Here is a 21,967-nt window from a genome sequence, read left to right as displayed (position 1 = left end):
AGAGATCACGCCACTGCACTCCAGCCTGGTGACAGAGCGAGACTGTCTCAAAAAAAAAAAAAAAAAAAGAATGGACGCTGATTTGGGCCACATGAACCAACCTAAATAGAATCACAAAGCATGTAAATGTCAATGACATATCTGGGGGCCAACATATATCACCCTTGTTGAAGGTACTCCTGCTTACAGAGGTCCAAGGAAAACCTACTCTGTAAAAGACACAGATTCCCCCACAATCAAACTAAATCCCACTATTACCAAATCCAATTCTTCATAAACACTGCTTTGTGAAAGTTAATCAGCATATACTAGAAATTACATGTGCACCCGTAGCTTCTACTAGAAAAAACGAAAGCTGGAATTCATTCTTAACATTTCAAAACGTGTTCATACATTTTTCTAATTATTTTGTACATTAGCTAATACTCTAATCTGTTAACTGCTACCGTTAGGTTGTAAAATCTTGACTGCAATAGATTTTACACTGTCTAATCACCATGTGCTACACATTATGTGCACTGGGAAGACGAAATACCACCCTGTATACCCTTATACCCAAGTAGTAACACGGCATTTAAAGCTTCTAATCTGTGTCCTTCTGAGGGACACTGGTCTACTTGGGTCTGAACCCAATACCCTGACATCATGCAACTTCTAGCCTTCCCATATCTGTAGCGAGCAAATTAAATTTCCTGAGTGGTTTCCACTTTGCTGACTGAACTCTGATATTTAAGTACTTTTCTTGGACTTTGACTAAAATGGAATTTTCCTTAAGTTTTCAAAGGTTATAGTTTCTTGCTACTAATACCAGAGGTCTAATTAAATTCTTTTGTAATATAAGTACATAGGACTGAAACAATGTAAAGCGTGTGTAAATTTTTTTAAAAAACTACAGTTATGATGGCACAGTAACTTTACTGACCATGTATGATCCTGATCCTTAAGATTAATAATTTATGTATTTTACTTTAATTTACTCCTTAAATGACCTGGAATAGAGATACATTTATACATAGTAAGTAACTTAATGTAATTATAAAATAATTTATTGGGTCCCAGTATTAAATTTTGAAAAATCAATGTTATTACTTCATTCTTTGAAGTGTTTAGCATAAATTAAATAATCATAAACATTTAAAATAGCAGGTGTTTCAGGGAACATGGGATCTCTCTGTATTATTTCTTAAAACTGCAGGTCAAGTTTGAAAAGTATCTTTAAAAGTTTATCTATGGAAATAGTAATTTTAAAGCAAACAACAAAAACATTTAAGCACTATTAAAATATGAAAGCAAATCTGAACTAATTACTGCATCAGTGTTGTAAGATAAAATAAAGCCCAATGTATAAAATTCATTCTAAAAAATTTAAAGGCTTTTTTCATTTTGTTTTTTAAAGATAATTACTCTAAGGCCAAGCACAGTGGCTCACGCCTGCAATCCCAACATTTTGGGAGGCCGAGGCAGGCAGATCACTTGAGGTCAAGAGTTCCAGTCCAGCCTGGCCAAAATGGCAAACCCTGTATCTACTAAAAGTACAAAAATTAGCCGGGTATGGTGGCGGGTGCCTGTAATCCCAGCTACTCGGGAAGCTGAGGCAGGAGAATCACTTGAACCTGGTAGGTGGAGGTTGCAGTGAGCCGAGATTGCACCACTGGACTCCAGCCCAGGCGACAGAGCAAGACTCCGTCTCGAAACAATAACAAAAAAAGGTATCTTCCCCTAGTGAGAGAAAGCCCATATCACAAGGAAGAAAGCAGTCTATTAAATATTACACTTCTCTCCACCCCCGATTTTTCTTTTTGACCCCCAAGTCATAACAGCTAAAAACCTTCTAATCATTCACTGGGCTCACCTCAGAATTGTCCATGGCGGCTTTCAATATGTTGGAGTGTGCATTGACAGCCTGGACCGCAGCATTCTGAGCTGCAATAGCCTGCAGAGTGACACTTGCAGTTTGCCTCAGAGCATCTTCTAAGCTCTTGGCTAGAGCTTAAAAAAAAAAAAAAAAAAAAAGAACAGTTAAAAAACAAATCCCTACCCCATAAATGACTAAACTTTTGCTGTTCTCCTACTTAGTCTTCCATTGCATTTCCCAAAAAATTTAAAAAGGAACAACAAAATACACGAGACTCAAATTTAGGGAATCAAAGTTTCACTTAACAGTATGGTAAAGGGTGGGTGCGGTGGCTCATGCCTATAATCCCAGCACTTTGGGAGGTCGAGCTGGGTGGATCACAAGGTCAGGAGTTTGAGACCAGCCTGACCAATGTGGTGAAACCTCATTTCTACTAAAAATACAAAAATTAGCTGGGCATGGTTGGCGGGTGCCTGTAGTCCCAGCTACTCGGGAGGCTGAGGCAGGAGAACAGCTTGAACCCGGGAGGTGGAGGTTGCAGTGAGCCGAGATCGCGCCACTGCACTCCAGCCTGGGCGACAGAGCGAGACTCCATCTCAAAAAAAAAAAAGAAGTAATAAAGCTTCATAGATTTATCATCCAGACTAAATTATCAGTATTTTACCATACCTTTTTTTTCTTTGAGACGGAGTCTCGCTCTGTCGCCCAGGCTGGAGTGCAACGGCACGATCTCGGCTCACTGTGAACTCCACCTCCTGGGTTCATGTGATTCTCCTGCCTCAGCCTCCCGAGTAGCTGGGACTACAGGCGCCTGCCACCATGCCCAGCTAATTTTTTTGTATATTTTAGTAGACACGGGGTTTCACCGTGTTAGCCAGGATGGTCTTGATCTCCTGACCTCCTGATCTGCCTGCCTCGGCCTCCCAAAGTGTTGGGATTACAGGCGTGAGCCACTGTGCCTGTTTTTTTTTTTTTTTTTTTTGGAGATGGAGTCTTACTCTATCGCCCAGGCTGGAGTGCAGTGGCGTGATCTCAGTTCACTGCAACCTCTGCCTCCCGGGTTCATGTGATTCTCCTGCCTCAGCCTCCTGAGTAGCTGGGACTACAGGCGCCTGCCACCACGCTTGGCTAATTTTTTTGTATTTTTAGTAGAGACGGGGTTTAACCGTGTGAGCCAGGATGGTCTTGATCTCCTGACCTCATGATCTGCCCACCTCAGCCTCTCAAAGTGCTGGGATTACAGACATGAGCCACCGTGCCCAGCCTACTTTTTCTTTTCTGTATATCTAAACATTTTCAAAATAAAAAGTGTTTTTTTTTCTCAAAATTATTTAAAGAAGGGTAATGTATTTCAAATGGGAGAAACAAGGTTTAGGACAATATAGCCCCTTTTACATATTTGTAGCTATAAACTCAACAAATCCATCAGCTTTCTTCATTTTAAACAACAATCGTACAGACCCAAAGGGAAAAAGAAGTGCCCATTTTCATCCCCTTAGCAAGAAGGAATACTCATAGCAAAACACTTATATTGACAAGACATAAGAAAACAGACAGGAGAAAGAAAAAGACAAATAAAAAAACAGGCCAAAAAAACCCAAAACAAAACCCAAAGGCAACTTGAAATGGACAGTGTTCTTCCACAAAAGGACTCAAGAAATAGCAGACACCAATGTTCAAGAGGCACCTGGTTAAGATCACATTTCTATATGCTGTCTCAGGAATACCAAAAAGTAAAGCAAACAACCATTTTAGATAATTTACTAAAATGCAAAAAAAAAAAAAAAAAAAAAAGTCATTTGAAGAAAGAAGGCTAGTAAGAATACTAATTTAATAATAAATGGGCCGGTGCAGTGGCTCACGCCTGTAATCCCAGCACCTTGGAAGGCTGAGGCAGGCAGATCACCTGAGGTCGAGTTCGAGATCAGGCTGGCCAACACTGTGAAACCCCATCTCTACTAAAAATACAAAAATTATCCAGGCATGGTGGTGGGTGCCTATAGTCCCAGCTACTTGGGAGGCTGAGGTGGGAGAATCCCGTGAACCTGGGAGTCAGAGGTTGCAGTGAGCTGAGACTGCACCACTGCACTCCAGCCTGGGTGACAGAGTGAGACTCTGTCTCTAAATGAATGAATGAATAAATAAATAAATAAATAAATGATATCACATGGCAAAAAATAAAAAAATATATTTGACAAGTGAGAAAAAAAGATGATTTTGAGCAAAAGAAGCATAAACTAGCAATGAACAAATGGAACCTCATGAACTACAAATGGTACCTCTGCAAGATAAAAGAGGAAAACTAATAAGGAGAAAATTAAAAGAAATTGACAGAAGTGATAGAAGTAAAACAAGAGCAGGGGATACAAAGAGAGAAAGGGGCAAGGGAGAGAAACCGTGGTATCTGGATCCCATGACATGCGTGAGTGAACAGTGGACATCAAGTACAGGTAGTTGTGAACTACTTTATGGAGGCCACAGAAAGTGGGCTGCTGGGAGGCACCTGCTGCTTCCAGCCCTCTTCAGAGGTCTAGTCACTGCCCTTTGATCCTTGATAAATATTTCACATGCAAATGCATGCATGTATATTTTTAAAGTCAAGTTTGAGGGAGAATTAAGAGGTGACAGATAAAATTCTGAAAATTTTCACTTTGCCCAAAATGAAAGATGAGAGGAACCAGGCAAGGAAAAGAACAGCTGAAAACAGCAGACATCTCCATCTTACATTTATAACTTAATTTCAAGGTGCCCAAGTGATAAAGAGAGAAAAGTGAAAAGTGAAGAAAAAATAGGACTAAAAGAAAAAAGGAGTAGGAAAAAAAAAAAACATTTCACTTAGAAGCCATTTATTAAATATTCTAAAATATTTGTAACACAATCAGAAGAATACAAAAAATGAAAAACAAAAATCCAAATCCAAGTAGCAAAACTAATGCCATAGGCACAGAATGACACCTATGCTATTCTAAGAAACTTGGTTCCTCAGGGTAGGGTAGAACCAGCACATTACAAGGGAAACAGGAACAAAACAAATGATGAGGAGATCAAAAAACTATAAACAGCTGCCATGAGTACTTAAACAACTCTGTCCAGCAAAAAGCTATATCCCACGACCTCCAGAGACATCAACATATTATAGCACAGTACAAAAAATTATGTTACATGTGCTTTAAGACAGAAAAATAAATTTATAAGTATCTATTACCTTTTTTAAACCATCGAAAAATTTAAGAATCCTGACCTACCAAGGACAGCAAAAAAAATAATAAAAAACTTGGCCAGGCGTGACAGCTCATGCCTGTAATCCCAGCACTTTGGGAGGCCAAGGTGGGAGGACTTCGTGAGGCCAAGAGTCCAACACTACCCTGACCAACATAGCAAGAGCCCATCTCTTAAAAACAAACAAACAAAAAAATCATAAAATTGAAACTTAAAAAGGAATATGCTTGTTAGCTGGAAACCAGCAATGTGTAGAACATTTCATGCCCCACCAGTGTCAGATGACAGCACTACTAGCGAGTCCAGAGGCTAGATGATAAGGCAGTGTAAGCCATTCTGACTCCAACAAATAAATTTACAATTATTAACAAACAGTTATTTACAATTATAAATTGACAATTATTAATAAAAGACTCTTAGGGCTGGGTACAGGGGCTCACGCCTGTAATCCCAGCACTTTGGGAGTCCAAGGTGGGAGGATCACTTGAGCCCAGGAGTACGAGATCAGTCTAGGCAACATAGTGAGATGCCTGTGTCTATAAAAATTTTTTTAAAAATTAGCTGGGTATGGTGGTACGCGCACCTGTAGTCCCAGCTACAGAGGAGGCTGAGGCGGGACGATGGCTTCGGCCTGGGAGGCTGAGGCTGCAGTGAGCCATGACAGTGCCACCGCACTCCAGCCTGGGTGACAGAAAAAGAGCCTGTCTCAAAAAAATAAATAAAGGACTTTTAGGCAAGCTGTTAAAACATAAATAATCAATTTCTGTTACCCAGAGTATAAATAATCTTTAGTGCTAACATAATCTTTAGTATTATTTGGAGTTTTCACCAACTATACACTAAGAATAGCCTTTGTCACTTGGGTAAAAGAAGTTTAGATGAAATGAAGGTAGTGAATAAAGCAATGCCACTAAAAAACAACAATAGCAACAAAAGAAACCACAACTAGCTGACAGATGACAAACTTGTGCTGATAGTTTAAGAAGAGAGCAACTGGGAGATGACCCAAAATCCTTAAGAAGCTGTCTGGTTTACATACACTCAATTTTAACTTGTTCTTGTTTTTCCTGTTGTGCAAGGCGAGCTGCAACTTCTTCAGGTGGTCGCTCCCTTATAGAAGATGAAGATGCTTCTTCTTGCAGCAAAAGTAAATAAGAGGAAATCAAATTTCAGCACAGAATTTTAATAGCTAACAGGGATATAAAAACCAGCATCATTTGTACTGGCCAGTTGTATCAACACAGGGCATTTTTGTGGTAAGAATTCTAAAACCATTATCATTACTCTTAATGATTCCGAAATGAAGAAATAGGAATCAGTCTTTAATCTCCTTGTTTAAAAAGATGTATTTGGACATTTAAATTTTTAAAGTTTCCTAAGGAAGTCTGAAGACCCGAACCTAGTGTAAATGTATACATAGTGCCTACGTGTTGCCTAGGCATTAAATAGTTCTGATGGGCATATCATTCATAAAACAAATAGAAATAATTAAATTACCTGAAAGCGCAGGTGTGGGTTTTCCTTCACCAATTTCAGGGTAATCAGTTTTTAAAGATTCCTCAGGCTGAACTGCAGGGGCTGGGACTGACAGGGTATCACCTGCTGCAGAAATAATTTGAGCTGCTTCTGTGGGTGCTATAAATATATGTTACTCATGGTATCTATACTTGCCTAGGTGAACAGAGAAACAGACAGGAATTTACTACGACCACCACCCACTTCACATCTGACTCCTTAAAGACACAAATATTTGTACTGCCACATGTTTGAATAACACACAAACAGGAGCACTGTCCACTGCATATCTAAACTCACACAAAATGGACAATGGTTGGGAAAGAACAAAAGAAAAGAAGTCTTGTCTGCATCCACCCACATTTTAACCACCATTATTCCAGGCAAGCCTTCTAGTAATAACATTAAATATTAACACACAAGAAGTGGACATTTACACAACATGGAAAAAGAGTAACATAGGAAAAAGTCTGTTAATGATGAAGACAGACAAAAGAAAGCAACTAAACAAAGAATATTTTTTAATTGCTTTGAAGACTGGTGGAAGACGTGTGAGCAGGAAAAAGATTACAGTTTTAAACACAAAGATGAAAGGTCACAGTGATCAAGAACAGAACTGAGTTAAAATATACATATACATATACATATATAGATTTTTTTTTTTTTTGCACACTTTGGGAGGCCAAGGTGGAAGGACTGCTTGAGGCCAAGGCCAACCTGGCCAACATAGCAAGACCCCATCTCTATCAATCAATCAATCTTTTGTGTAGTATTTTATATATTGATTGATTTTTATTTTTGAGACAAGGTCTCACTCTGTTGCCCAGGCTGGAGTATAGTGGCACTATCATGGCTCACTGCAACCTCGACCTCCCAGGAACAAGCAATACCCCCACCTCAGCCTCTGGCACATAGCTGGGACTACAGGTGTGTACCATCACACTTCGCTAATTTTAAAATTTTTTTGTAGATAGAGGGTCTGCCTCTCTTGCCCAGGCTGGTCTCAAACTCCTAGGCTCAAGTGATCCTCCCTCCTCGGCCTCCCAAAGTGCCGGGATTACAGGTGTGAGCCACTGTGCCCAGCCTTGGTTTTAAACCAAATAGCAGTCAATTATCAATCCCCTGGCTCAGCATTCTCTTCCCATCCCACCCAGAACATGAAACATTTTCTTTTGTTTGTTTGAGACAGAGTCTTGCCCTGTCACCCAGGCTGGAGTGTAGAGGTGCAATCACAGCTCACTGCAGCCTCAACCTCCTGGGCTCAAGTGGTCCTCCCTCCCAAGTGCTGGGACTACAGGCATGCACCACCATCCCCAGCTAATTTTTAATTTTTTATAGAAACAGGATCTTGCTATGTTGCCCAGCCTGCTTTCAAACTCCTGGGCTTAGGTGATCCTCCCACCTTGGCTTCCCAAAGTGCCGGGATTACAGACATGAGCCCCTGCACCTGGCCTAAAATAAAATTATTACAATGGCTTCCAAGGACAGCCACAATAAACTTTTTGCTCCCTCTCTGACCTCATTTGCTCCTGTTCTCCCCTTACTCAATTCACTCTAGCCTCATCTGCCCTTTGCTTGAATATGTCAAGCCTTTACACCAGCTAATCCTGCTGCCTGGGATGCTTTTCTCCACCACCCTTTTACATGACTTACCCCCCTTATGTCTTTCTAATCTTTGCTCAGACAACCCCTTCCAGGTAAGGTATTCCTTAAACACTCCATTTAAAACTGCAGTATTCCCTCCCACAATGTCTGACATCCTATACATTGTACTTGTTTATTCCCTCTCCTTATCTAATCAAGAAATATTAGCTGGAATTTTTTTTTAACTGTTTTGTTCATGGCTATTTCCCCAGGGCTTACAAGAATGTCTAGCACAGAAAAGCCAGTAAATATCTGCTGAATTAAAGTCGGGTGATTTAATCAAGAACAGATGCAACAAAGGAGAAACATAAGTTCAAATGTATACTGAACAGGTTAGAGTTCAACAGGCAAGTGCTGTAAATTAGAGTGGGGTGACTGGTAGTTTCTGAAGTCAAAAAATATCTGCAGGGACGACAGCAAGACACTTTCATCACTAAGAAAGAAGAGAGAATAGAGAATTGGTGAAGAGGCTGGGCATGGTGGCTCACGCCTGTAATCGCAGCAATTTGGGAGGCCGAGGCGGGCGGATCACCTGAGGGCGGGAGTTTGAGACCAGCCTGACCAGCACGGAGAAACTCCGCCTCTAGTAAAAATAGAAAATTAGTGGAGTGTGCTGGCACATGCATGTAATCCTAGCTACTCGGGAGTCTGAGGCAGGAGAATCGCTTGAACCCAGGAGGTGGAGGCTGCGGTGAGCCGCGATCAACGCCACTGCACTCCAGCCTGGGCAACAAGAGCGAAACTCTGTCTCAAGAAAAATAATAATAATAATAATAATAATAATTGGTGAAGAGATTTACCTAGAATTTTAAAAAGATGGTTCAAAATATAAGTACCTGTTGATGAAGCTGGAGTATCTCCCTTTTGTTTCTGGAGTTGTGAGGCAGGCTGTTTAGATTCTTTCATTACTTCTGATACACTAGAGATTTTTAGTGGACCAGACTGAATCTTGGAAATAAAAAACATTTATTTAACATTTCAGATCTACTACTATTTTTTTAAAAGGTACAGTAATTTGCAGTATTTCAAATGTCAAGCCTTTCAGGCTTTTAACGTAAAGTTATCAACACTCTATAACATATATATTTTATTAAACATAGTTGAGAGAAACCACCATTACTAGAAAAGTACAGTCCAGAAATTTCATTCCAAATGACCAGCCCATGTTTTAATAGTAACAAAGGTTTCTATTAGGGTGACCAATAAAGTCCATGACACATGATCTTCTCATTAAACACCATTCCTTGTACTTATACAGTATTTGAAGACTATTATAATTTCCTTTCTAAATCAAATTATGATGTCTTCTGTACACATTCAGTTAGAAGCAAATGATTATTAAAGGCTCTGAGTAAAAATATACATGAATTTTGTTTCTTTGATTGCCAGGATTCATGTAATTGCACAATAAGATATATGATATCAATTTGTAAGCAAGGCTTGCCTTCCTCTTTCCCAATTATTGCCTGCCTTAAGTTTAAGACACTGTTCACTTAAGAGGGCTGCCAGATATGTGCCAGGGAAAATTACTTTTATTTTTATTTCCACTTATGTTATTCCACTTTTTGCCCTAACTTGGCAGTAGGACTCAGATATCCCTAACATGACTACTTAAACACAACAGAGATGGTTCTGAACTTAGTCATTACCAGAAACTAGAATTATTTCCATTTTCATTAAAATATTATCTTTGAATGATGAAGAATGATTACTGTTACAAGCAAAACAATACCAAGATATACCAGTGGCTTTAACTTGCCTCTTCACTGCTCCTTTCCCTTTCCACTCTCTAATGTAGCCACTGCTAATAGCCTGGAATCTATCCTTCTACTCCTGAGCAAAAGCTCAAGTATGTACACATAAACAATGTTTCACTTCCTTAAACAAACTAAAACAGGGTTATATTATACAAATTACCTTGTAACTTGCTCTTTTTTTTTTCATTTAACACTATATCATGGACATTCTCTTTCAGGTCAAGAAAACATCCTCATATAACGATTTCCCATAATTTGGTCAACTTCTCCTCTATAGTCATTCAAGTTGTTCCCTGTTTTGTTTTGCTTTGCTGCTACAAACAAAGCAATGAACATCCATCCCTGTCCGTTTAACTGAAAAGCACCATAGTGTGACATCTATGGGATAGTTTTCAGAAGAGGAATTGCTGGGTCAAAAGGGTTGTATATTTTTAACAGATGTTAACAGATCACTTTCACTTAAGATTCTAGTGATTTACATTCTCACAATTAAAGTGTGTGTGTGATCTATTTCCAAATTCAGTTGCCCTATTCCTCTAATTTCTTTTCCTGTGTCACAACCTTATTTTATTAAAGTAGCAGTATAAAAAAGTCTACCTAGAAAAGCACCCCTCCTCATGCCTTTTTCAAAATGTTCTTGAGTAGTCATGTACATCATTAATTCCTCCATATGAATGTTAAAACTGTATTATCTGGTTCCTCACCATCTAGAAAAATTCATTCAAATTCTTACTAGATTTGTGTGAATAGACATACCATAAAAACATCATTTCTCTCTAATATATACATATACATTTCTCTCAAACATATATGTATGTCATATATATTTAGTACCATCTTAATGTAATTTGGTACTATCTCAATGTAATATGGTACTATCTCAATATATATTTGGTACTATCTTGGCACTATCTTTAATGACATACATATATATTTGAGAGAAATGACATTTTTATGATATGAAGTTCTATCCAGGAATGTAACAGTTGTAACCATTTAGGCAGGTGTTATTCCATGTCCATCAAAAAGATTTTATGCATGGACAGTAAATATGGAGACAATGTTACAACAAATCATGTTGCCACTAAAAAGGTTACCATGGCCGGGCGCGGTGGCTCAAGCCTGTAATCCCAGCACTTTGGGAGGCCGAGGTGGGCGGATCACAAGGTCAGGAGATCGAGACCACAGTGAAACCCCGTCTCTACTAAAAATACAAAAAAATTAGCCGGGCACGGTGGCGGGCGCCTGTAGTCCCAGCTACTCAGTAGGCTGAGGCAGGAGAATGGCGTGAACCCAGGAGGCGGAGCTTGCAGTGAGCCGAGATCGCGCCACTGCACTCCAGCCTGGGCAACAGCGTGAGACTCCGTCTCAACAAAAAAAATAAAAAAAATAAAAAAAATAAAAATAAAAATAAAAAAATAAAAAGGTTACCATGAAATATAATGCACAGCAACAAATTGACACAATGTTTAACAGTAGAGAGTGCCTGAATAAATGGTAAAAAACAGAAACACTAACTGCTATTGTAATTCAGAGGAGAGAAAATTAAGTCTATGCAGTGAAGGATGCAGCCCTTGAAGAGAACATTAATGGGCAAAGGAAAGGAAGTCATTCTGGTTAGGAGACCATCCTGAAAAAAGCTGGACAAATGGAAGGGATCTTAGATGAGTTCTCTCTTTAAGCATGGCCCTTGGAACACTGCCTGCAACATAATAATCACTTGATTAACATTGGTGGAATAAAATGAGGAAAGCAAAGACATATTTGTAATGAAGAGCAACTGGTGCAGAGCTAAGGGCTTACGTGCAGGACCCAGAGATAAGGCTGCAAAGGTAAACAAGTGCCAGATTGCCAAGGGTATTGAATGTCAACTTAAAAGTTAGCAAAGACCACAAACTACAGAAATAAAGAAGTCCAATGGCCAGTTCCTAGGTTGACATTTAAGCACTACTGGCTTCATACTTATTCAGAAAGTGAGACAGACTCTAAGATTTCTCTAGTTTTTACATCCTATGGTCTTCTTTTAAACATTACATCCTGTGGTCTTCTTTTAAACAACACGAAATATCTAGAAGTACATTAAGAGGTGTTATCATGAAAATATCACAGCACTTCTTTTAGAAGATTCTCTGGTATTGATATAAGGATGACCCAGATTCTGTTAGGAGAGATCTAGGTGGGTAGAGACTGGGAGGAAGACAGGAAAGACTGTGTGCACATGGAGAGCAATAGGTCTAGTTAAGAAGATAATTTGGATATGAAGTGATAAAGGTCAGAATAGGAGTACAGATCGTGGTAATGCAAGAAGATTAAACAAGATAGGATAGCTAATGAAATATGGGCAACCTGTGAAGAATCTACGAATTCTGGCCTAGCTACACCTCACAACTTGGTATACTATCTTTAATACAAAAAAGCAAATAAGGAGTAGTATAAGTGTGGAGGTGGTGTAATACAAACATGCTGAGTTATTAAGTAGAAATGTTCTCCAAGGTAGCTAAAGTGGAGTGAGGAGAGGCCAAGGCTATTTGGAGGGATAAAGGATTCATCTACAAAGAATGACATCTGAAGTCACGTCAACTGAGAAAAGAACACTGCTCTGAATTTTTCAACCATACTCCATGCTCCTGGAACAGCTTCCAGCTATTTCTCCTGGGTCATGAAGCTTAAAATAGATTCAAGATTTTAGAATAAATCCACAGGGTTCTGCTCCTTGACTTATGAAGCTGCCAAATTCTCTCTCTCAGTCAGTATGGTCATTTTAAAGTCCGTATAGAAGAATAAATGATGTAGAAGACTAGTCAAAAACATGTTGAAAAAGTATGGTTGGGGTGGGTTACAGGGAGGAAGTTAGATGACAGTTCTTTTTCCAAACGTTACCTTTGCTATAGGATGGGTCTCTAGATCATGTTAGATACTAGAGAGTAAGTCCACCCAGTTTCTAAGAATAAACTGATCAGCCATGTCCAGCCTCATAGCATAAAGAAATGCCCAATACCAAAGAGTCAAAAATCCATGCTCTTTTACAGAATTTTTGTTTTTTACAAGAAGCTGTATGTGAATGATGAAACATTTAAGATTAGAGTTTAAAAAAATTTTTAGGATGGGCGTGGTGGCTCACGCCTGTAATCCCAGCATTTTGGGAGGCCAAGGTGGGCAGATCACCTGAGGTCAGCAGTTTGAGACCAGCCTGGCCAACATGGTGAAACCCCATCTCTAATAAAAAAATGCAAAAATTAACTGGGCATGGTGGCACACGCCTGTAGTCCCAGCTACTTGGGAGGCTGAAGCAGGAGAATTGCTGGAACCCAGGAGGCGGAATTTGCAGTGAGCCGAGATCACACCACTGTACTCGAGCCTAGGTGACAGAGCGAGACTCTGTTTCAAAAAAAAAAAAAAATTTTTTAGGCTGGTGAGAAAAAAAGGAATACACACAAAGTTACAGAAATAGAAGATATCCTGTCAACTAATCAGCATCTAGCTGAAAATTCTGTGACTTTGTGTTATGGTCTAAAAGGAACCACTACTAACCATAATACATGGTTTTATGTCATGACAACTCTGCACTTGTTTTTATAGTGTTCTAAGTAAGAGCTTGATAGCTGCAACAGCATGGGATAACATATAGACGTCCCCCTCAGTCCACAGGGCAACCATGGTTACCTCTGCCCAAGGTATCTCCTCCATTTACCCTTGTGTGCAGCACAGTTATTTTCTATGTGGTATGTACTGAGAGCACTTATGGGACTCCAAAAGCATAATTATCCATCTGTACTAGCTACTATTAGTTCAATTTAAAGAAAACTGGCCAGGCACCATGGCTCACACCTGTAATCCCAGCACTTTGGGAGGTTGAGGCGGGTGGATCACCTGAGGTCAGGAGTTCGAGACCAGTCTGGCCAACATGGTGAACCCCATCTCTACTAAAAATACAAGCAATTAGCCGGGCATGGTGGCAGGTGCCTGTAATCCCAGCTACTCGGGAGGCTGAGGCAGGAGAATCGCTTGAACCCAGGAGGCGGAGGTTGCAGCGAGCCAAGATCATACCACTACACTCCAGCCTGGTTAACAAGAGTGAAACTCCATCTCAAAAAAAAAAAACCAAAAACAAACGAACAAACAAAAAAAAAAATAAAAGAAAAAAACTGCACCTGTACTGAACATGGACACTTTTTTTTCTTGTCATCATTCCCTAAATAACAAAGTATAATGAAAATTTAGACAGCATTTACACTGTATTAGATATTACATCTAATCTAGAGATGATTTAAAGTATATGGGAGGGTGTACATAGGTTATATGCAAATACTGTAATATTTTATATCTGAGACTTGAGTATCCATGGGATTTTTGTATCCACGGGAAGTCCTGAACCACTCCTTCAAGAATATTGAAAGACAACTGTATTTTCAACATGAAAACAACTTGCTTTTAAAGTATTTCATTGGATAAATTGAAATATTGTTTAACTCTTACCGATTTCTTTGGCAATGGAACATTATAAACTGCAGGACCAAGAACCATCTCGAAGAGTTTGTCTGAGTAAGGTATGGTTTTCTCTACACTTTCCCGGAAATGGGAATCCCATTTGGCATATAGGATAGTGCCACCAATACCTCCCCCAACAAACAAAAGGCCAGCTCCAGCAATTTTGCCAGTAGTCAACCTAAGTGAAAGAAATAGGAAATACATTTATACTTATTGGCTCTCCTACACCTATTTTCCTATACCAACGTAACCATCTCAAAGACCTCTAGCCTCTACTTATCTACCACAAATTCAGATCATAGCAGCCAAGTTTACCACCACATCTGCACATCACCTTTTCCTGATTTGTTTCTAACATGTTGCCACCAAAAATAATATTTATTCATTTTAGGAGGCCTAGATTAAAGGGTTGCTTGAGCCCAGGAGTTCAAAACCACCCTAGGCACCATAGTAAGATCCCATCTCTACCCGCCGCCCCCTGCCAAAAAAATTTAGCCAAGCATAGTAGCAGGTGCCCCAGCTACTCAGGAGGCCGAGGTAGGAGGAATGCTCAAGCCTGGGAGATCAAGGCTGCAGTGAACCGTGATCATGCGACTGCACTCCAGCCTGGAGTAACAGAACAAGACCTTGTCTCAAAAAAAAAAAAAAAAAAAAAAAGAAATAGAAAAACGTATAAGTAACTAAAAATAATTACAATATCTAGGAATCCACCCTTTAACATTTAATTCAACATGTTCACAATCATGATATTCTCTCTGAATCCAAACAAGAACTGTCACTAACTTTCAAGGCTCCTCTTCCTCAATCAAACATTTCTATAAACACTATAAACTTTTTTTTTTTTTCTTCTTGAGACAAAGTCTTCCTCTTGTCCCTCAGGCTGGAGTGCGATGGCATGATCTTGGCTTGCTGCAACCTTCGCCTCCCGGGTTCAGGTGATTCTCCTGCCTCAGCCTCCCAAGTAGCTGGGATTACAGGCATGCGCCACCACGCCCGGCTAATTTTTGTATTTTTAGGAGAGATGGGATTTCACCATGATGGCCAGGCTGGTCTCAAACTCCTGACCTCAGGTGATCCACCCGCCTCGGCCTCCCGAAGTGCTGGGATTATAAGCGTGAGCCACTGCGCCTGGCCTAAACACAATAAACTCTTTACAAAAGATAATAAAATACCAGCCAGGCATGGTGGTTCACACCTGTAATGCCAGCACTTTGACAGGCCGAGGCGGATGGATCACCTGAGGTCAGGAGTTCGAGACCAGCCTGGCCAACATCGCAAAACCCCATCTCTACTAAAAATACAAAAATTACCTGGGCATGGTGACACGCACCTGTAGTCCCAGATACGGGGGAGGCTGAGGCAGAGGCAGAAAAATCGCTTGAACCTGGGAAGCGGAGGTTGCAGTGAGCCAAGATCGAGCCACTGCACTCCAGCCTGGGCAACAGAGCAAGACTTTGTCTTAAAAAAAAAAGAAAAAAATATATAATAAAATGCCAAATAAATTTAACACTTGTTTAAGTCACAACATGAAAAGATAATAAAATGCCAAATAAATTTAACACTTATTTAAGTTACAACATGCTGAGTTCTGGATATAAATCTATTTGCCGTAGAATGGAAGACTGCACATGCAAGGAAGGCTCTGCCTCAGATGCCATCCAATTACCAAAGAGCCAAAAGGTGCATTATTAACAAATTATTACCTACAAACAGTGCTTCAGAAGGTAGCCCAACAATGTTACAGCAAAGCTTCGGTGTATGTACCCCTTAAAAAAAAAAGGTTTAGACAGCTATTCCCATATTCAAGGAAAACACACACATACTCCCTTAGCAGCACACAGTGAAAAGCCTGGTTATAGGGAGACATACTACATACCCAGAGCTGCCTGAAGTTGAGTATCTGCGGCATGGTCGCAATGGACGGAGGACAAACTTCCCACAGAGACAACTCTAAAGAAGGAAAACACATCACAACCAATACAGTTAAAGGAAACTGGTAAGCTTTTTGGGTTGGTAATATAGATAAAATACTTTTATTAAAAATGTCTTCATTAAACAAAAAATTATTTTTTTTCAGAAGTCAATTTATCCCATATTTATAGATTCCTAAAAGCAGTGATGCTTCTTACACCCCAAGGCTCACATAAAATTACTTTTAATATTAAAAAGAATTATCGGACTATGATCAATTAGCACCTTTAAATAAGTCTTAAGTATGCTATTTCTTGAATACAATTGGTATTGGCTATATGTTTTCTTAATTGGCAAAAAAAAATCTATTTTTACTTTATAAGCTTAGTTTAGACATCTGAAAAATCATCACAAAGTCTAGCCAAAAACATGGCATTATAGGATACACACTCAAGGGACAGATCTAACCTCAGCTAACTGATCCAGAAAACCAGGTTTTCCATCTCTGAACTAACTATGTAGCTGGTCAACTCCTAGAGGCATTCATTTAAAAGCTGATTTTTGGTTTATCTTAGCATACTGTTAGTTTAAAAGCCAACCATTTTAAGAAAAACATTTTAATTAATGTTGCAAATGCTCAAGTACACTTGTCCCCATATAACTAGTCTATTCTTACATAAAACAAATGATTAGGGCTATACGGTTTGTGATTGGTTTTAATGAGAGTAAAATATACCTTAAAATTTCTTAATAATATGTGGATCCCCTAAATCAAGCAAATGAACAAGCATCTAAATACTGTTGGGGAAGGTTTTCATAAACTTTAAACCATTCATACCTATCAATTTGAAAATTTATACTTATCAAATCCATAAAAGTATCTTCTTTTAAAATACAAAGAAAAATCAAGCTGCAACAAGGGGAAAAATGCTTTCTCTAGGTTCTTTACTGAAATTGTATTTAAGGAATATCAGAATAACATAAACTTCCTTTTAAAAGTATCTATAGTTTTAGGAAAATATATCACATGATCAGAGGACACATGAAATTACTCTACAGTTATAATTTACACTCTACCTGCCAAAGCCTAGAGATAAACAGCTAACTAATGCAGTAATACATTTTGAAAACCAAAAAAAAAAAAAAAAAAAATCAGATGTTTTAAAATATGTAAAGCAGATACAACTGGTATTTAAAAGTATTTTATTTATTGGCATGGTGGCTCATGCCTGTAATCCCAGCACTTTGAGAGGCTGGCGGGGGTGGGCAGGGGGATTGCTTGAGCCCAGGACGTCAAAACCAGCCTTGGCAACATGGCAAAACTCCATCTCTACTAAAAATAAAAAAAAACTAGCCAGTTTGGTGGCATGCACCTATAGTCCCAGCTACTTGGGAGGCTGAGGAATGAGAATCACTTGAGCCCGGGAGGTGGAGGTTGTAGTGAGCCAAGACTGTGTCACTCCAGTCCAGTCTGGGCAATAGAATGAGACCCTGTCCCCTCCACTCCCCCCAAAAAATGAAAACAAAAAATAACAACAAACCCCCCCCCCCAGTATTTCAATTATTACCTATCCTGTAGAATTCCCAACATTTTTAAACCATTTTTAATAGAAAAGGGTGTTTTCCTTCTATTCTGTAAAGCAGGTGGTATGAAATTGTAAACAGAAATGCATCTATTTTTATATGTCAACAACTCCATTTTTGTGACTTAGGGAGAAAATATTAAGAGGCCACTGAAGTTGTATTATATTTAAGGTTGCATTTTTTAATCTGTCTAGGTATAAATAGGTATTCAGGTCAAAAGTTAAGGCACTGTTAACAGTGGATAAGCAGCTAACTGGAGTATCAAGCAGCAAGCATAATGGATAACCGACTCCAAGAAATCAGGGACAAATTTAACACTAGAGTTTGAGACTACCCAAAGTCACATCAGTTTTTCTTTGAATAATATTTTTGCTTGCTTGTTTGTAAAGACCGAGTCTTGCTATGTTGACCAGGCTGGTCTCAAACTCCTGGCCTCAACCTATTCTCCTGCTGCGGCCTCCCAAAGTGTTGGAATTACAGGCATGAACAATCATGCCCAGCATCAGTATTTTTAAATGTTTCTTTATCTACCTTCTATTTTCTTTTATCTTGACTCTCCATCCTCCCTTTGACAGAATGTATTTTGACTATAAGTTAAAACTTCCTAATACTAAATAAATTTAAAATCTGATTTTAAATAATAATTTTAAAAGTTTAAATATACATAGAGTGAAATCTCCCTCATACTTCTTTCCCCAGCCACCCCATGCTTGCCATAGGCAACCGACAGTCAGTTTCTTATTTATCCAGAGACATTTTATGTATATTTATTCAAATATGCATATTCTCCTGACTTTCCTCACCTTTACACAAATGATACCATAATATACATACAGCTCTCTATTAAAGTTCAAGGATATATATTTTAAATCACTATATATCAATACATGAAAAGCTTCCCACGGGATTTTATGATTTGGCATTCCATTGTTACTTAATGTTTAATTGTTAACCAGCCCCTATTGAGGGACACTGAGGTTTTTTCTAAATTACTGTTAAAATAAATAATGCTACCTGAGTAACACTGTATACACAATTTTGGGTCTATTCTTAAAAGTAAAATTTGCATGTCAATATTGCCAAATTAGCCAAACTGCCCTCTAGTAATATGCAAGTATGTTTTCCCACTTTTTCTCCAACACACTGTATTGTATTTTTTTAATCATTGACAATCTCAGGGGTGAAAATATAGAAATAGTGTTTCAAGCATATATATATATTTTTTTAAGAGACTGAGTCTCGCTCTGTTGCCAAGGTTGGAATGCAGTGGCATTATCATAGCTCACTGTAACCTCGAACTCCTGGGCTCAAGTGATCCTCCAGCCTCAGCCCCCTGAGTAGCTGGGACTACAGGCACATGCCCACCATACCTAGCTAATATTTTTGTTCTTGTTTTTTATAGAGCCAGGTCTGCTATGTTACCCAAGCTGGTTCTGAACTCCTGGCCTCAAGCAATCCTACCTCGGCCTCTCAAAGCACTGAGTAATTTTTACTTACATAATTTATATATTAATACGTTTATTATTGTTAATATAAGATAACAATTATAATTACACTGCTGTTTAATACCATTAAGTTTAGGGTGGTCTGTTACACAGCTACAGATAACCAAACATATGTTTATACCTAGAAGAGGGGTGCTACTGTAACAAAATATAAACACGAGGTCATGACTCTGGGACTGGTGTGGGGGTGGCAGAAGCTGGAAGAACCTTGAAGAGACTGTTAGCAGAAGCCTAATGGCCTTCACAGAGCCTGTTGGTGAGCGCTTAAAGAAAAGCAAAAAAAAAAGAAAAAAAAGTTTTTGGAACCTGAAGGAAAAGATATTCTTGTTATGTACTGACAGAAGTTTATCAAAACTGTCATCTGTAATGACAGACATGGAAAATAGAAAATTAAGCATAGCTATAGCTATACCTAATGAACTGATGTATTTTGCCAAAGAGTTCCAAGTACAGTGTTCACAAGTGCTAACTGATTTCTTTTAGCTGAGTATGATAAGGACAGAGATGAGCATTAAAAAACAAAACAAAACAACCTGTTTAGCTTTCAAGCAAAATTTAAAGGAAACATAAAAGAGTCAGGATTTGGTGGGTTCAAAAATAAAACTGCTTCTTGTTTTCAAATAGATTCTCAAATAGAGAAGGGTTTCAAGCCAAAGATCAAATCCAGTGTGTGACCAAAAGATACTTTGAGATCTCAGAAAGATCTAAGGAGGTGTCCCTCATAAAGTCTTTTTACCTTGAGAAAAGGTCCTCTAAGAATCATAAGGATGTGTTTCCCAGATTCTATTAAAACAATAAGGTTACTCAGAACATTAAAGGTGTTACCTACAGCAGCCTCACAGGAAGCCCAAAATGGAGAAGGGCTTATCTTGATAAGATGTGTGAGTATCACACGTTTAATGAAGAAAATCCCATTAAGATTCACAGGAAACCCACAAACTTGTTAATTGTATTAATAAAAAACATCCTAGCTTATATTTAAAGTCAAAAAGAGGACAAAATGAAAATAAGCTTTTGGACTCTTAAACTTCTACAGACAGAAAGTAGGCTGTGAAACAATTCAGCTGCAACAGGCTACGTATTCTGGAAACAGACGAATAATTCAAGTGTAAAACCAGGAGTCCAAAGGTTTAGAACCAAGAGCTGAAGAGAATCATTCCCAAGCAGTAGGATTGAGCTTAATCAAGGAATTAGAAACAGAGCACCAGCTGAATTTTACACTTGTTATTGAATGGTGACTGCTGTGTGCCTCTTAGTTTCTGCCTTTCTGAATAGGAGTGTCTAGAGTGATTATCCTGTGCCTGTCATACTACCATATGCTGAGTGTATGGGGAGCAGATAATTTGTCTCTTTAGTTTACAGGGCTTTAGATCACCAAGAAAAGTGTTTAAGAAGCTATACCCTAGGGACCACATTCAAGATGCCTTATCCATAGTAAGATCTGATTTAGATAACAAGATCTTATTCCTAATGCTGACGCTTTGATGGCATTAGACTCTGGAGGGTCTTGGAGAAGGTTGTGAGTGTATTTGCATGTGGGAGGGATGTCAGTTGCATCCAGAAGGCTGAGGATAATATCCAGAATTGACTGCAACAATACTTCCTGTACCACATGCTGTTCCAGAAACGTGCCCCTCTCCCAACAATAAGTTTTATGTACACTTCCCATAGGGCAGGCCTTTGTTACTAATTCACTAATAAAAGGCAGTGAAAGTGATGCTCTGTAACTTCTGAGACTAACACATAAAAAGGATACAGCTTCTACCTGGCTCTGTCTCTTGTTACACACTTGCTCTTGGAACCCAGCCACCAAAGTGTATGGAAGTCCAGACACTTAAAGATGCCACAGATGGGTGATCCAGCCAACAGTCCCTGCTGAGGTGTCAGCTGCAGCCACTATTTACTGCCACACATGAGAGTAAAGACGACTTGCGGATGACTGTAGACCTAGTAACTATCTGACTGCAACTTCATGAGGGTCTCTGGGCAAAAATTTTCCAGAACTGAGTAAGCCAATAAATATTGTTATTTTACCCCAAGCTCAAGTTGGCTTGTTATGCAGCTATAACTGGTAAGAACAGACCTTTTTAAATTCATGGATTTAAACACTTAAGATGGATTTCAACCATTTGCAATTACTGTCTATTTGATCAAATTTTCCTATCTTGGGCCACTGGAAGCCTCTTCAAGTTTAGGGTGTGTATGTGTGTATCTAGCTCTGCCTCTATACTTCAGGCCATCTGCAAATACCTGGTGGCAGGTGTTATTTTTTTTTTCCTCTATGTGACAAAATTCCCGTAACATAAAATTCACCATTCTAACCATTTTAAAATGCACAATTCCATGGTATTTAGTACATCCACGATGTTGTACAACAACCATCACCACTATCTAATCTTAGAACATTTTCATCACCCCAAAAGGAAATCCTACATCCATTAAGCAGTCATCCCCTTTTCCTCTCTCTCTAGACCCTGGCGACCACCATG

The 21,967-nt window shown here is 39.0% G+C and overlaps 1 protein-coding gene across 35 annotated transcripts in view; it reads right to left on the bottom strand.

Moving 5' to 3' along the window:
- IMMT (inner membrane mitochondrial protein) overlaps positions 1-21,967 on the bottom strand; it is a 52,246-nt gene that overhangs the window by 21,511 nt on the left and 8,768 nt on the right. For 4 of the 35 annotated variants that reach the window (XM_065526850.1, XM_074011328.1, XM_005575377.4 and 1 more), the window contains exons 2-7: positions 16,355-16,428; positions 14,467-14,656; positions 9,070-9,181; positions 6,572-6,709; positions 6,114-6,209; positions 1,853-1,989 (exon numbers count right to left, since the gene is read on the bottom strand). Coding sequence is in view for 22 of the 35 variants with exons in the window: in XM_005575377.4 (XP_005575434.1) it covers positions 1,853-1,989; positions 6,114-6,209; positions 6,572-6,709; positions 9,070-9,181; positions 14,467-14,656; positions 16,355-16,428 (747 nt within the window). In the remaining 13 variants the exon portion in view is untranslated. Of the gene's footprint in view, positions 1-1,852; positions 1,990-6,105; positions 6,210-6,571; positions 6,710-9,069; positions 9,182-14,466; positions 14,657-16,354; positions 16,429-21,967 lie in introns of those variants that run through there. The other 31 variants (XM_065526849.1, XM_074011326.1, XM_005575381.4 and 28 more) reach the window with 12 other exon arrangements.

This window comes from Macaca fascicularis, chromosome 13 (assembly GCF_037993035.2).
Source record: "Macaca fascicularis isolate 582-1 chromosome 13, T2T-MFA8v1.1".
In the NCBI taxonomy this organism is placed as follows: domain Eukaryota; kingdom Metazoa; phylum Chordata; class Mammalia; order Primates; family Cercopithecidae; genus Macaca; species Macaca fascicularis.
This window is presented reverse-complemented; position numbering and strand designations above follow the sequence as displayed.